At 34.3% G+C, this 14,968-nt stretch overlaps 2 protein-coding genes and 1 long non-coding RNA gene across 3 annotated transcripts; all 3 read right to left on the reverse strand.

The window, feature by feature from the left end:
* Window positions 1-471: 471 nt before the first annotated feature.
* Window positions 472-8,969, reverse strand: LOC110926315. Its single transcript, XM_022170063.2, has 10 exons — window positions 8,324-8,969; window positions 5,028-5,165; window positions 4,649-4,837; window positions 3,883-4,020; window positions 3,671-3,792; window positions 2,770-2,902; window positions 2,081-2,210; window positions 1,908-1,987; window positions 1,008-1,142; window positions 472-919 (listed from the first exon to the last, which is right to left on the reverse strand). The coding sequence occupies exons 1-10, from the start codon at window positions 8,777-8,779 to the stop codon at window positions 683-685; spliced, it is 1,758 nt and encodes a 585-aa protein (XP_022025755.1). The 5' UTR covers window positions 8,780-8,969; the 3' UTR covers window positions 472-682.
* A 2,061-nt stretch (window positions 8,970-11,030) lies between these two features.
* LOC110921863 lies at window positions 11,031-11,713 on the reverse strand. The gene is made up of 3 exons (XR_002582701.2): window positions 11,555-11,713; window positions 11,395-11,473; window positions 11,031-11,322 (listed from the first exon to the last, which is right to left on the reverse strand). It is a non-coding gene; the product is annotated as an uncharacterized LOC110921863 (long non-coding RNA).
* Window positions 11,714-12,841: 1,128 nt separating this feature from the next.
* LOC110925304 lies at window positions 12,842-14,133 on the reverse strand. Its single transcript, XM_022169260.1, has 2 exons — window positions 13,456-14,133; window positions 12,842-12,865 (listed from the first exon to the last, which is right to left on the reverse strand). Exons 1-2 carry the CDS (start codon window positions 14,131-14,133, stop codon window positions 12,842-12,844), a joined length of 702 nt encoding a protein of 233 aa, XP_022024952.1.
* Between the last annotated feature and the right edge of the window lie 835 nt (window positions 14,134-14,968).

Raw genomic sequence — 14,968 nt, forward strand, 5'->3', positions numbered from 1 at the left:
AAAACAGGTCTAACCGGTTAAAATCCTACACAAAATATATATAAAAATGAATCATATTTACAATGTCACGAGAAAGACTTATTTTTATTATATGTTCGTGGTGTGCGAGCAACCTAGGACAGTAGTCACATATATGAATGCACCTGGTTTTCTTGGTTGGTTTGACCGGTTCAACCCGTGAACCTTTAGAACGACTTGTTTAATCACCAGTCTGATTTTCATTACACTGAATAACTAACTACATTTTTTGTGTGTTCACGCGTTCATGATTTTTGGCCGCGAGAAGCGCACCCCAATTTGGAGATGCTTGTCAAGAGTTGGTTATTTTTTTATGTAAATATAAGTATGTTCTTATATATTTATAACCATTTGTTCATTTGTAATTTAAACTTCGAATTTTACACATGGAAAAGTGTAAAATGGGTCAAGCTTGAGCTTGGCTCGCATACTCAAATAAACAATAGAAAGATATAAATGACAAAAAAGTCCCAAATATCATAAAATTTAAAATCCCGTTACCTTAATAAAATAAAATTAAAACCAATATGACATCATCATTTCTAAGGGCATAATGGTAAAACTATTAGCTCTCATTCTTTTTTTTATTAAAACGCAATTTTAACCTTTCCTGCTTAGCAGACACTGTGTATGTTAGTCCTTCATCATCATCAATCTTAAATTCTTAATGGAACTGTTTGGTGTTTAAAACATCAAACAATTTGTTCCAATCCAACGGCTCCAAGGAGGTTAGCGGCAGAAATGCGGCCCCCACACCAAGGGCCACAACGAGGAACATCGTAGCTTTCAAGCACCCTGACCCGCGTGATAACCGTTTCAATAACACCTTACAGTGTTTATCAGCTTCCTTGTAGAGCGCTTGATCGCCAGAGTTATCTCCATCGGTCATCGCCTTTTCGTTCTAAAAAATAAATAAATAAAAATCATATAACTTGGGGAAAACGGACAAAAGTGTTTCCGGGTCGACCCGACCCGCTTCGACATGATACCTTTCGCTTTAAACTCATGAGAGTTGCGGTTAGGGCCTCGAGAGAAGGAGGGTTAAGAGAGAGCTCCTTCCATTGTTCGTTGAGCCTTCTCAAAATAACGATGCTTGCTTTTAGATTATCTAAATAGAAATTATCCTGCACGTATTTATATTTAAGAACGAATGATATTTAGTTATAGATATAATCCAACACAAACGAAATAGTCATTTTTAATGAAAATGTAAAACATGTGAGTCGGGTCCGGTCAACTGGGCCGTTTAAAAAAGTTTAATTTGGTTTGGGTCAAAACAGGTTCTAACCAAAACTGTGCCGGGTTGATATGGGTCGCTTTAAAAATGTCATCAAAATAGGTTCACCAGCTAAGTGGTGGTTACAAACACTATTGTTGAGCGGAAAACCGAAATAACCAAATGGAAACCGAAAAACTGATTTAACCAAACCGAAAAAACCAAACCACACAAATGATTTTTGAAGTATTATAAAAGAAAATGTCTTAATAAAAACTTTGGAGACACATAAATATAGATTAGAAGGTTAGGTTTATGTGAACAATGTTAATTCAAAAGGTTAAATATATTAACATAAATGTAAACACCCAAGAAAGATTCTTCAATCTTGGATTATACTTTATATTTTTGAATCTTGCGTAATTTTATTCTAAAAAACCGAACCGAACCATTGCCAAAACCGAAAAACCGAACATTTTGGTTCGGTGTTGCCTTAAAACTGAACCGAACCGTGCACACCCCTAGTTTCAAATTATCAAGTTTTACAAGAGTGGCCCATTTTGATTCGTATAAACCGATTAGACCCAATGTATAACGAACCCACAAGTGATCGAAAATTGCTCAAATATAAATACCAATGTCTAGATTTAAAAAAAAAAGAATCGAAACTTACCCATTGCTTGCAGCAATCAGGGTTTTGAGTCAAGCACCAGATAAAAATGCTTGATGCTTCATGGGATAGCTCAGGAACGCCTAACATTTCCAAAGAACAATAATCAACAAATTACGTTTTAATATATACATATATTCTTTAAAATTAGAAATTTATATATTTTAATAAAGTACCTTCTCCGGAAGCTTTTAACGAAACAGTCATAATTTGTTGAGAGACTTGTTTCATGGCTTTGCTTCCAGGGGAACCAGCAAGAGCCACCTTCTTGAGTGTAGGATACACCGCTTCAAACCTTTCGGTTGCCTATACAACACCAACCAGAAGCTAAATAATATTATCACTACCGATATGGGTTTACCCAAAAACACTTTTTTTTCTTTTTTTGTCCATTTTTTCAAGATAACGGGATAACGCATGTAGAGGCCACCCGAGTATTCAACCTTTTTCAATAAGGTCATCCAAGTGTGTTATCTTGTTTCATTATATGTATAAAAAAAGTTCATGCTTGTGAATAGTGAGTGAGGTGGTGCTAAAATGCACCATTTACCCTTTGCAGCTTTGCTATAATGAGCAGTCCTATCTACGCTAAAATGAGCCCCTTTTGTGGTTATTGTTTGTGTGTTTTTTTATCGTTTAGCCAAAGATTTCATTTGACATTTGATTTATAAGCCGAATAAACAGTCTGAACAATAGTAAATGCCCATTTTACCCTTTTACAGGAATTACTACTGAAGATATGGTGGCACACAATAGCAGTTCAAGTGCCAATAGTAAATGGTCATTTTACCCTTTTTGCGACTTTTCTACTAAATGAACACTCTGAATGTAAGTAAATGACCATTTTACCCTACAGAAGTCTCACCTTGACCCGAGCTGATGATGAAGGGAAGGTGACTCTCAATAACAAGTCAAGTGCTGATGGTGGCAATAAACGCTCACCCTTACGAACAGCACCATTTACTAATATAGTTTCAGCCTTTGGAGCAGAGAGAATCCTACGAACACAACAAGTAAAACAATATGTCACATGTTTCAAAGTCTCAGGGGAAACTAGCGGATTAGATGTGCCAATTTCAACACATTTACATGGAAACATGGTTGTAAAAATCCCGACTAGCCTCGGATTAGTCGTCGATTAATCGCTAGTCGGAGGTTCACCAAGTAATTTTTTATCTAATCGGCCAATTAATCAGTAGGCTGTCAACAGTGGTCAAATCCAGTCCTAATTGGCCAAAAATTGGTGGCAGTCTAGCGATTCCGGCCAGATTCTTGACCAAAACCTGTAAATTTCAGAAATTAATCCTATCTACTTGAAAATATTGGTCGAAGGTGTTTTTCACTTTATGTACAAGCATTTAGGATAATGTACAAGTTTTCAAAACAAAATAAAGTAGGTTAAAAGACGGAAATACCCCTGACTTAACGAAGAGAAAAATGGATGGAGTTAACAAGCCGGATGAAAACGGCAAGATTTCAAACCTTTTGGATCCAGATGCGAAAAAACAAACATTTGGACGAAAGTCGCAAAACTGGCCAAACCTCAGGGACGAAAATGACATTTTACTCCAAATTTAAATATCTTGTTACACTTGAAATGCCAAAAAATCACTGGATACCGGCCCGACGTGTTTTGACTTTTGACTCGCACATAACGATTATTTGACCCAAACCCATTATGACCCATTAGTATGTTACCCAACCCGTCTATTTTACCACATTTATAATGGATGTTAGAAAAATAAAGTCAACTAAAAGGTAAAAACCTTTCCACTAATTGTAATATTAGATCCCGAGTTTGTGGATTGGAGCCCAGTTTGGTCCCAACTATTGGCAATATCAAATGTGACCACAAGTATAACCCGACAGCAAGGTCCCCTTGTGATGCCTGCATATTTAAACTTTATATTATTACATTATGAAATCAGAAATAAAAATGTGTTGCTCATGAACAATCAATGTTGTTGAGTTAACTCACTTGTGTTACCATCCACACAATCACCGGAAGCTTGTCTTGTCCTAGATGCTTTAGTGTTTCATTTAAAGTAGGTAATGCGGTAACTAGCACATCAGGTTTTCTGCGTAACACCATTGCTAATACTACAAACAGACCCACCTGTTAAGAATTTACAGGAATGAAAACAAGTTAAATCTTACTGCATGTTGTAAATATCTACATACTATAAATTAGCAACATTTTGGTGCATAGAGATGTTGTACCCCATGCTTGGGGGGGGGGGGGGGTTACAAATAAAATTGATATTACACTTTTAACCAAAACTACTTGATTTTTACTTAACCCAAAAATTTTCATCTTTTCCGGTTTAACCTCGCAATTTTTTTACTTTCAACTATGGTCCCCTATACTTTTCATATCTCGTAAATTTCAACGATTTTATGTTTTGTTTTACAATCGTTCTAAATTTTGCGAGTTAACATGGCGCAACATGTGTTTGGTTAAACGTTTTTACGTCGTCTATTTTTCCCCGTTTGACAGGTTCGTCACAATGTGAGGGGTCCTAAATCGACTTAGTGATTATTTTCTATGTTTTACGTTTCGGTCTAATTTCTTTGCATTAACACGCCGGAACTTCAGTGTGGTGGTTGTTGGCGGTGGTGGGGCATTGGTGCTCTTTGTCATGGTTTTACGCCCCCAACGCAATGCAAGGGGGGGGGGGGGGGGGGGGGGGAGAGGAATCTAGTTAAGTTGATAAAGAAACATCAAGAGATTTCCCTGATCTTACTTGAGATTTTGAGGATGTTTTTTGGGCCCCTTTCTTCGATCCCTTTGCACCGCCTAATTGGCTTGCCAGGTCAGCAAGAATGTTGTCTAAAGACCAAAGGAAAAAAGAACCAAGGGCTTCCATAGATCGTTTGTTGATCCAGTCAACTGATGTCTTGTAAACAGCTTCAGGAATATGTGACACAGGATTCTGCACTTACAAGAAACAGTTTGAATAGTTTAGTTTTTGAACTCTTTTTATCACGGTATGTCGGTATCATCATATATATTAGTAAAAGCCACAATCATAGGCACAAATGCACAATGACTTGGCAGCATAAGTTTAAATTCTATTATGTTTTTTTTTAATTTATATGCACAGATTCAAGAAGAGGACTTACATCAGCGACCTTTGCAACAGGAGATTCTCTGAACAACTTCACCCAAGGAAATTGTGAAGCAGTCACACTAGCGAATGCACGACCAAAATAGTCAGCAAATCGCATCAACTGTATATCTTGTTGGTCCTCAAATGAAGTCTGCAAACACGTATACATGTGTTATAAATATTAATTTCTAGTATTTCAAGTTGCATAATTGAATCAAACTTAAAAGGTTCTCGAAACTAAAACTAATAAGCTTCTCTTCTGATTCAGTTGCATATCTTGTAAGATGATAATGAAGCTGTAAGCATAATCTATATCCAACAGCTATAAATTTGAATAATGTTTAACAAAATATAACCGAATAATGAAATAAATCATAGCACAGCATTGAACTGATTTGTAAAAACCTCTAAGCAATTCACTCACGGTCGCATCTAACAATATCCAACAAGTTTCAACGAATTTCAATCAATAACGAAATAAATCATAGCATAGCATTGAATTGAATTGTAGAAACATCCAAGCAATTCACTCACTGTCACATCTAACAATATCAACAATAATCTAAATCAGTAAATCTACAACCACATCAACAATAACTTCATCCTAGAGCTATAAATTATGAAAAAAAAAATCAACAAATCACATCAGATCATTGAATATAAAAACATCTAAGCAATTCACTCAGTCACATCCAACAATATCAACAATAATCTACAACCACATTAACAATAATTTCATCTGAGAGCTATATACTGAAAAAAAAAAAAAAAAACCTCAACAAATTTGAACCTAACACTAAATTAATTATACCATATCATTAAACTGAATTGTGAAAACAACATCTAAGCAATTCACTCACGGTCACATCTAGAAATATCAACTATAATTTTGTTCTAGAGCTATAAATATTTAAAAAGTTTCAACAAATTTCAATTAATAATGAAATAAATCCCCGCAATTCACTCACTGTCACATCCAAAAATATCAACATTAATCAACAACAAGATCAACAATAATTTCATCCTAGAGCTTTAAACTCAGAAAAATTTTCAACAAATAATCACTGTCACATCCAACAATATCAACATTAATCTACAACAAGATCAACAATAATTTCATCCTCGAGCTTTAAACTCTGAAAAATTTTCAACAAATAATAACTAATATTTAAACAAATCACATCAGATCATTGAATTATAAAAACATCTAAGCAATTCACTCAGTCACATCCATCAATAATCTACACAACCACATCAACAATAATTTCATCCTACAGCTATAAACTCCGAACAAATTTCAACAAATCATAACTATTAATGAAGTAAATCATAGCAGAAAAATGAATTAAATTGCGAAAACAACATCTAAGAAATTCACTCACTGTCACATCCAACAATATCAACAATAATCTACAACCACATCAACAATAATTTCATCCTAGAGCTATAAACTCCGAACAAATTTCAACTAATAATGAAATAAATCATAGCATATCATTGAACTGAATTGTAGAAACGTCTAAGCAATTCACTCATCGTCACATCCAACAATCAACAATGACTCCATCCTAGAGCTATAAACTTGGCAAATATCTCAACAAATTTAAACTTAATAACTAAACAAATCACCTCATATCATTGAACTGAATTGTAGAAACCTCTGAGCAATTCACTCGCCCTCACAGGCAACAATATCAACAATATATCTATCCTAGAGCTGTAAATTCTGAAAATGTTTTAACAAATTTTAACTGATGATGAAATAAATCATAGCAGAGCATTGAATTGAATTAACCATTGGGTGTCAGCCCAATGGCCACCAGCCCGCATTCTAACCCGGAGGTGGCGGGTTCGAGTCTTGCTCGTTCCCAATGCCCCTACGGTAGCGGATTTACCCCCAGACTCAGGCTTACTGGGTGGCGGTCTGCGAGGTGGGATCACCTCGGCGGTTGGGAGGACCGTGGAATATCCCCCCCCCCTCCCCCCCGCATTGAATTGAATCGTAGAAACACCATCTAAGCAATTCACTCACCATCACAACCATCTATATCAACAATAATTTCATCCTACAGCTATAATTTGTGAAAAAATTTCAACATATTTGAACCTAACAATAAAATAAAACATAGCATGTCACTGAATTAAATTGTGAAAACAACATCTAAGCAGGTCACTCACTGTCACGTTCAACAATATCAACAAAAACTTCATCCTACAGCTATAAATTCTATAAAATTTCAACTAATAACATATCATTGAATTGAATTGTAGAAACATCTAAGCAATTACTCACAGTCACATACTCACATCCAACAATAATTTCATCCTACAGCTATAAGTTCTGCAAATATTTCAACAAAGTTTAACTAATAACGAAAACTATCACATCGGAGCATTAAATTATAAAAACATAATCTAAGCAATTCACTCAGTCACATCCAACAATATCAACAACAATCCACAACAAAATCAACATTAACTTCATCCTAGAGCTATGAATTCTTAAAATTTTCAACAAATCATAACTAACAATGAAATAGCATAGTAACAACGAACTGAATTGTAGAAACAACATCGAAGCAATTCACTCAGTCACATGAACATCCAACAATATCAACAATAATAATCTACAACCACATCAACAAAATTTCATCCTAGAGCTATATAATCTGAATGTTTCAACAAATTTAAACCTAACACTAGAACAAGTTACATTATATCATTAAATTGAATTGTGAAAAACAACATCTAAGCTATTCACTCACGGTCACATCTATCAATATCAACAATAACTTCATCCTAGAGCTATAAATTCTTCATCAAACTTCAACAAATCATAAAAACATAATCTATGCAATTCACTAACCGTCACAATCTAACTATATCGACAATAATCTTAAACCTAGACCTGTAAATTCTACAAATGCTTCAAACAAATCATAACTAATCACATCACATCAACAAAAAATTCATCCTAGAGCTATATAATCTGAAAATTTCAACAAATTTGAACCTAACACTAGAACAAGTTACAGTATATCATTAAATTGAATTGTGAAAACAACATCTAAGCTATTCACTCACGGTCACATCTATCAATATCAACAATAACTTCATCCTAGAGCTATAAATTCTTCATAAAACTTCAACAAATCATAAAAACATAATCTATGCAATTCACTAACCGTCACATCTAACTATATCAACAATAATCTAAACCTAGACCTGTAAATTCTGCAAATGCTTCAAACAAATCATAACTAATCACATCAAATCATGAAATACTTAAAACATTATCTCCAAACTCACCGTAATATCCACCAGAAAACTCGCCAATTCATCCACATCAATCTTCGCAACCGCTTCCGCCATCGTAACCTTAGGTTTCTTCACCTTCTTCATCTTCTTCTTCTTCTCCACATCATTATTCACATCTAACCTATTCTCAACAACTTCCTCATCACTATCCTCATAATCCGAATAGTTCTTCTTCGTCTTCGACGATCTAACCTGCGAATCATCATCATAAACCGCTGAGGATGATCTCTGAGCTTCGATAACCTTCCGTCGTTCTTCCGATTTCTTCTCAATAACACTGAATACATTATCATTATTGTTATTATTGTTGGAGATTACGGATCCGTTGGAAACGGAGTTCAACGGCACCGGATTTTTGCGTTTTTTCTTGGCGTATGTGACCTTCTGCCATCCGTGATCGTTGTTGTGTTGTTCGGCAATGGTGCTGGTGGTTGATTCGAACTCCATGTTAGAGAAGATGAGATCGGGATCTGGAGGAGAGTAAGGTTTTGTAGGTGAGAGTTTAGAGTCCAAGTCTGACTTGCAATGGCGGTCGATAAATGTTGGTAGGTGATATCAGGGTGTTTGGGATTTTGATTGGGAATGGGAATGGGTATGGAGGACAGGAATGGGAATTGACACACGGTATGGTACTATGGTACTACGGAATGGATAAAACATAAGGCACCGTTAAAAACGTTGAGGACAGAATCGATGAGTTTTTTCCCGTAACAGTGTTGGTGGGTAAATTATTTATCAAAATGGTGTTGGTGGAAAAGTACTTATCAAAATAGTATTTTTAATAGATTCTTTTGTTTCTCATTCCTAAACTCATTGGATAATTCTAATAATTTGAATACCTATTAATTTAATCATGGTATTGTGTCTTTCACTTAACTTATTTTTTTAATCTTAAAAAAGCTTATTTTTTTTTATCAAACCTATTTATCTAAAAAAAACCTTCGTGTGATCCAAGAACTTTATTTATACACACTTATACCATCATAATTATATAATTAATAAAAAAAACTAAATATTATTATATAAGAACTCTGGTTGATATGACTTGCGTAAAAACAATTAAAAAATTCGTTTTCAGCATATTATTCGTGTTTTTTTTCTTCTATACAGCCTATTAATTTTGTTGCATTATTTTTTGTCAAGGTACGACATTACAGGTATCCACATCCATATTAGTGGGATAGTTAACACACAAACTTGATAAAAAATATTAATTAACTATTACATTGTAAAAAAATAAAGAAAAGCATTTTTATTTACCTTAAATAGTAAATTTTATTTATCTTATTTTAATAGAGGGAATAAATATCGTGTAACTCAGACCTTGAAACTTGATTTATAAAAAAAGTTAACAACAAATGAGTGACTAAAAAATCTGAACTTGATTTATATAAAAAAAAAACTAGGTTTTTTTTAAGATTCTTAAAGAAATTAAGTTAGATAAGAGACATAATACCATGATTAAATTTATAGTTATTCAAAGAATTTGAATTATCCAATGAGGTTAGGAGTGATAAACAAATAAATATTCAAAAACACTATTTTGGTAAATACTTTTGCAACAACACCATTTTAGTAAATATTTTATCCACCAACACCAATATGAGAAAAAACTCCGGAATTGATGTAAGTCGTTATCTTTTTGGACTGAAGTGACACCTTTTAAAAATGTTGACGACGGAACTGACGTGATTTTTTTTTACTGAAGTGTCATTTTTCACCAACTCATAGGGACGAAAATGACAATTAACTCTTTTTAAAATGACTCCCATTAAAAAAACTAGTTGTTTGATGACATGGACATATGAGGTGAAAAATAATTTTTTATGTCCACGTCGAAAAAAACAAAATAAAATATTTTTTTCCACCTCTCATATGTCTATGCTAGCATCTACATTAGTGAAAAACTAGCTATGTCAACAAGAAAGCTATCTACGTTAGCGAAAAAAACTAATTGGGTTAAGTTTTTTAACGAATGTCCAATGATAAAAAAAAAGTTAGAAAATAGGGACTGTTAGTAAGAATATTTTCGGTTAGGATTATTACTAACCAATTGAGAAAATGTAAGATTATTAAAATCAAATTTGTAAAAAAAAGAGTGAGATGTTTATAAAGTTTGTTGTATAATTTATTGATTAATGTTGGTTTCATTGTATCATATATTTATTTATATTCAATTAAATAATATTTTATTGTTAATTTTATATTCTATATCAGAGCCGGCCCAAGGGAGGTGCTAGATGGGCGACGACCCAGGGCCCAATCTTCCTAGGGGCCCGAAAATTAATAAAAATAACTATATATATATTTAAATAGTATATTTAGTAAATACATCTATGTTGCTATACAAAAAAAAAAACTAGTGTTGTTGCCCGCGCTACGCGGCGGGTTTGAAGCGGGACGTGTCGTCATAAGTTTGACAACTAAAATTTTTTTATTCATTATATCGATGTGAGCATGGTTTTGTTTGTGGTGTACATTTGGGTTTTTGCCTACTTTCGACATTACCCTGTCACAAGACTATAAACTGCTAGGACTTGGATTTGCTTCTCTTTGTTGCAAAAAGCGACCGTGTAATGAGTTGTTTCCTGCATATGTGGTGGCAGAAATTGTAACTCGAAGCTGTATCTTCTATTATATAACAGTAAAGGAAATCAGTTTTGTAAACAGTCTAGGAAAAATAAGTGGAAACTTACCAGAAGCAAAGTTGCACAACCCTTTCCCACAATACGTCCACTTTTATGTGTATATTCTTCTAAAATTGTCAAAAAACCTAAACCCATGAAGGTAATGCATAATTCAATAACTGTAAATAAGTGGCGTGTTAGCGAGGGCTTGTTAGTGTGATAGAATTTCAAGGTCATGAAAAGCTTTCTTTCATACCCGTTGTATGTCATCACCCAACTTGTTGAAACAACTATAATGAAGCTGGTATTTGGATTCTCGCCTTTTTTTTGTTGCAAAGAGCGACTGGACAATGGCTTGTTTACCTGCATATTTGGTAACAAAAACAATAAGTCGAAACAGGTCAAAATGGGTCGGTTCTCATTCTCCACAAATACCTTTTGTAAATAGAATTGCTTCCATTTCTATTTACGCCTCTCTTTGTTGCAAAAAGCTATTGTACATTGACTTGTTGACCTGCATGTGTGGTGACAGAACAATTACCCGAGATTGTATCTTTTATTAATGTTAATTATGAAAAGCTTCCTCTTTTAGTACCTTTGACACCCGTTGTATGTCATCATCCAGTGTGTCAAAACAACTCTAGTAAAGCCGGTACCAAAAAATGCGAAATGGAGCAGACCAAACCTAATCATCTAATAACTTGTTTTTGTAAGAGAGAAGTATCGTAGGATGTGTGCTAAAAGAGAACTTACCAGGTTTTTTACTGTTGCATATTATAACCTTATAAAGAAGCAACAAACTTATGCATATCAAGGTTGTACAATTGGCTTTGGGAGATTTTCAAAAAAAATTGAAATTTTCCTTTTTAACCCTAAGGTTTTAATCTTTCACAATTTAAATTTAAAGTTTTAATCTTTGTTTCATTTTTAACCTTAAAGTTTTAATCTTTGACAATTTAAGTTTATAGTTTTAATCTTTGTTAATTTAACCCCTTTGATTAATTTTATTTTTCACTTCTAATTCAAAAGTTTTCATCTTATACAATTTAACCCCTTTGATTAATTTGATTTTTCACTTCTAATTCAAAAGTTTCCATCTTTTGCGATTTAACCACTTTGATTTTTTTTACTTATTTGTTGTAATCTTGTCTTTGAGAGTTTTCCAAAGAAAAAATGGTTATCCATATGGTTGTTGTAACCTTGGCTTTGAGGGTTTTTAAAAAAAAAATGATTTTTTAACTTTTCACTCAAATGTATTTCATATGGTTATGCATATGATTGTCGTAACCTTGGCTTTGAGGGTTTTTTAAAAAAATGATTTTTTAACTTTTCACTCAAATGTATTTCATAAATTACCTTTAACGCAAAACTATCTGTTTTTTACTTTTAACATAAAACTTTTTATCTTTTGCAATCTATCCTCACAACTTTTTTTACTTTCAACTTTGGTCCTTTATAATTTTTATTTTCCGCAAATTTTTTCGCTTTATGCTTCGTTCAAAAATTTTGTGACTAAACACATCGAAACGTGCGTCTTTGGTTTAACGTTTTTATGTTTCGTTCTAAATTTTGCGAGTTAACACGACGCAACGTACATGTGTGGGTGAACGTTTTTACATCGTCTATTTTTTCCCGTTTGAAAGGTTCAACATAACATGCGCGTCGTAAATCGACTTAGTTATAACTAAAGAATCCCCGCCGCATTGCGGCGGGTCGTAATTCTTGTTTGTGTTAAATGCCATTCTTCAACATATCATCCTCTGTAGCATTTATTTTTTCAAAAGCTTTTGTGCACGTACTAAAGCATTTTCATGGGTTTGATTGCTCAAGTGACAATATTTCTGACCTGTTCATTAAACATCACGTGTTAGAATGTATGTTGCTAGCAGTATATTTTTAACAAAAGCTATAAATAACAAAAAAATCCGAAGTTAATGGTGAAACATTAAAAGGTAAAATCAAGATTCAAGGTAAAATCATCTATAATTTCATCATGAATGATCATATTAACAACAAAAGTACTATAGTGATATTGAGTTGTATAGTAACCTCACTGTTGTTGACTTCATTCATGAAATCAGAGAAAACTATATTTTTGGTTTGGTTTGTTCGGCCATCTTCAGTGGGCTCGATGAGGACCTTTAGCGAGTCAGGTGAGGTTGCTCGTGAAAGGGCGACATACAGTTGACCGTGTGTAAAAACAGGTTCTGGTAGATAAACTCCAATTTTTTTTAAAGATTGTCCTTGGCTTTTATTTATGGTCATTGCATAGCATGTTTTTACTGGAAATTGACGTCTTATAAACACAAAAGGTAAGTCTATGCTATTATGAACAAAGTTAATTTTAGGTATATATACACGATGACCAACAGTTGTTCCGGTGATTACGTGTGCTTCGATTATTCTTGGCAACAGTTGGGATATCAAAAGTCTGGTGCCATTACATAAGCCAGAAGTTTGATTTATATTACGTAGTAAAATAACTGGAGTATTTACCTTTAGATTAAGCTTATGTGGTGGAAGTCCGTTGAAATTTAGCTGATTTAAATATTCCTGAGGATACAAAATGTCTATGTCACCTCTATTTTGTGCATGTGGGATCATTGGGTCAACACTAATATATGATGTACATTCTCCGGGTGTCAGTTTAAGTACCAATTCATTGATTTGTTCAGCTGTGTCGTTCCTTGGACAAACGATTGCTCTGTCAGATAGGTTTTCCGCCGATGGGTTGGTAAAAACGGTGTCGTCATAGATGAAGCGAATTAAAGAATCAAGCCCATTGTGTTCTGGATGTATTAGAAATTTTGGCAGAATTTGAATGATGTGTGCGTTGCAAGGGTCATCGACATCTGGTTGACCGACCACACCATCTCCCACACTTAGCAACCATGAGGCAAAATGCGAAATAACTTGTGTGTCTTGTGAATTTTGTGTACTTGTCGCTACTCGCATGTTCTCGTTCAACCTGCAAACTGTAAAGTTGTCCCATAAATATGATCTAGGCAACGTAGAGTCTATAATCTCGGAACGCGATGCTTTTGGTTTCACCGGAAGTGTTTGTCTGAAATCTCCACCAAGTAGTATAGATTTGCCCCCAAATAGCTTCATTGTTTCCCCTAGAACATCTCTCAGTGTCCTGTCTAAAGATTCAAAACATCTGCGGTCACTCATTGGTGCTTCATCCCAAATTATCAAAGATGTTTCCTTGAGAAGCTCACATAGCTGAGTGTTTTTTTTATATCACAAACTGATTGATCTGTCAGTTCTATTGGTATCTTGAAGCATGAGTGAGTGGTTCAACCAGATGGTAATAGAAGTGAAGCAATTCCTGATGCCGCAACCGCTAAAACGATTCTACCTACAGATCTAAACGCTGAAATTATTGTTTTCCATAAGAATGTTTTACCTGTACCACCATGACCATAGACAAACAATAATTTCTGAGACTTTCTTTCATATGAATTCATGACAATATCATAAACTTGGAGCTGATCAGCATTTAACAATGAGTGCAATTGAGAATGTTGTGCATTCAAGGCATCCATGTCATAACATTTCTCTTCCATTAACAAACGGTTTTTCATCGAAGCAAGGAGAGCAGTACACGGCATAGGAAGGCAATAATTTGAAAGAGACGCAGATGGTGTGCTCGAATTAAGCAATTGCTCAATTTCGGACAAAACATATTGTTGCAAGTCGAAGTCATTGATACATCTATTGAGTTGATTTGTGCTTCTATTCTGATTTAGGAGTATATCATCTGACATTTTTCTCCAATGCCCTTCCCATAGAACTGCAGGTCTTGCTATGTTACAAACAAGAAGCATATGGCTGAATAGAGATCTCATTTCAGCAGATGTTGCCCAATTTGACGCCTCTACGAATGCCATTTCCCATTCCCTATCATCACCTACAAGACCCATGCTTTCACACGCTGCGCGGTAAGTCATGTGTGTGACACCAGAAACAGTACGTATTTCAGCAAAAGACCTGCAACCCCTTTGAT

Source organism: Helianthus annuus, chromosome 17 (genome assembly GCF_002127325.2).
Source record: "Helianthus annuus cultivar XRQ/B chromosome 17, HanXRQr2.0-SUNRISE, whole genome shotgun sequence".
In the NCBI taxonomy this organism is placed as follows: domain Eukaryota; kingdom Viridiplantae; phylum Streptophyta; class Magnoliopsida; order Asterales; family Asteraceae; genus Helianthus; species Helianthus annuus.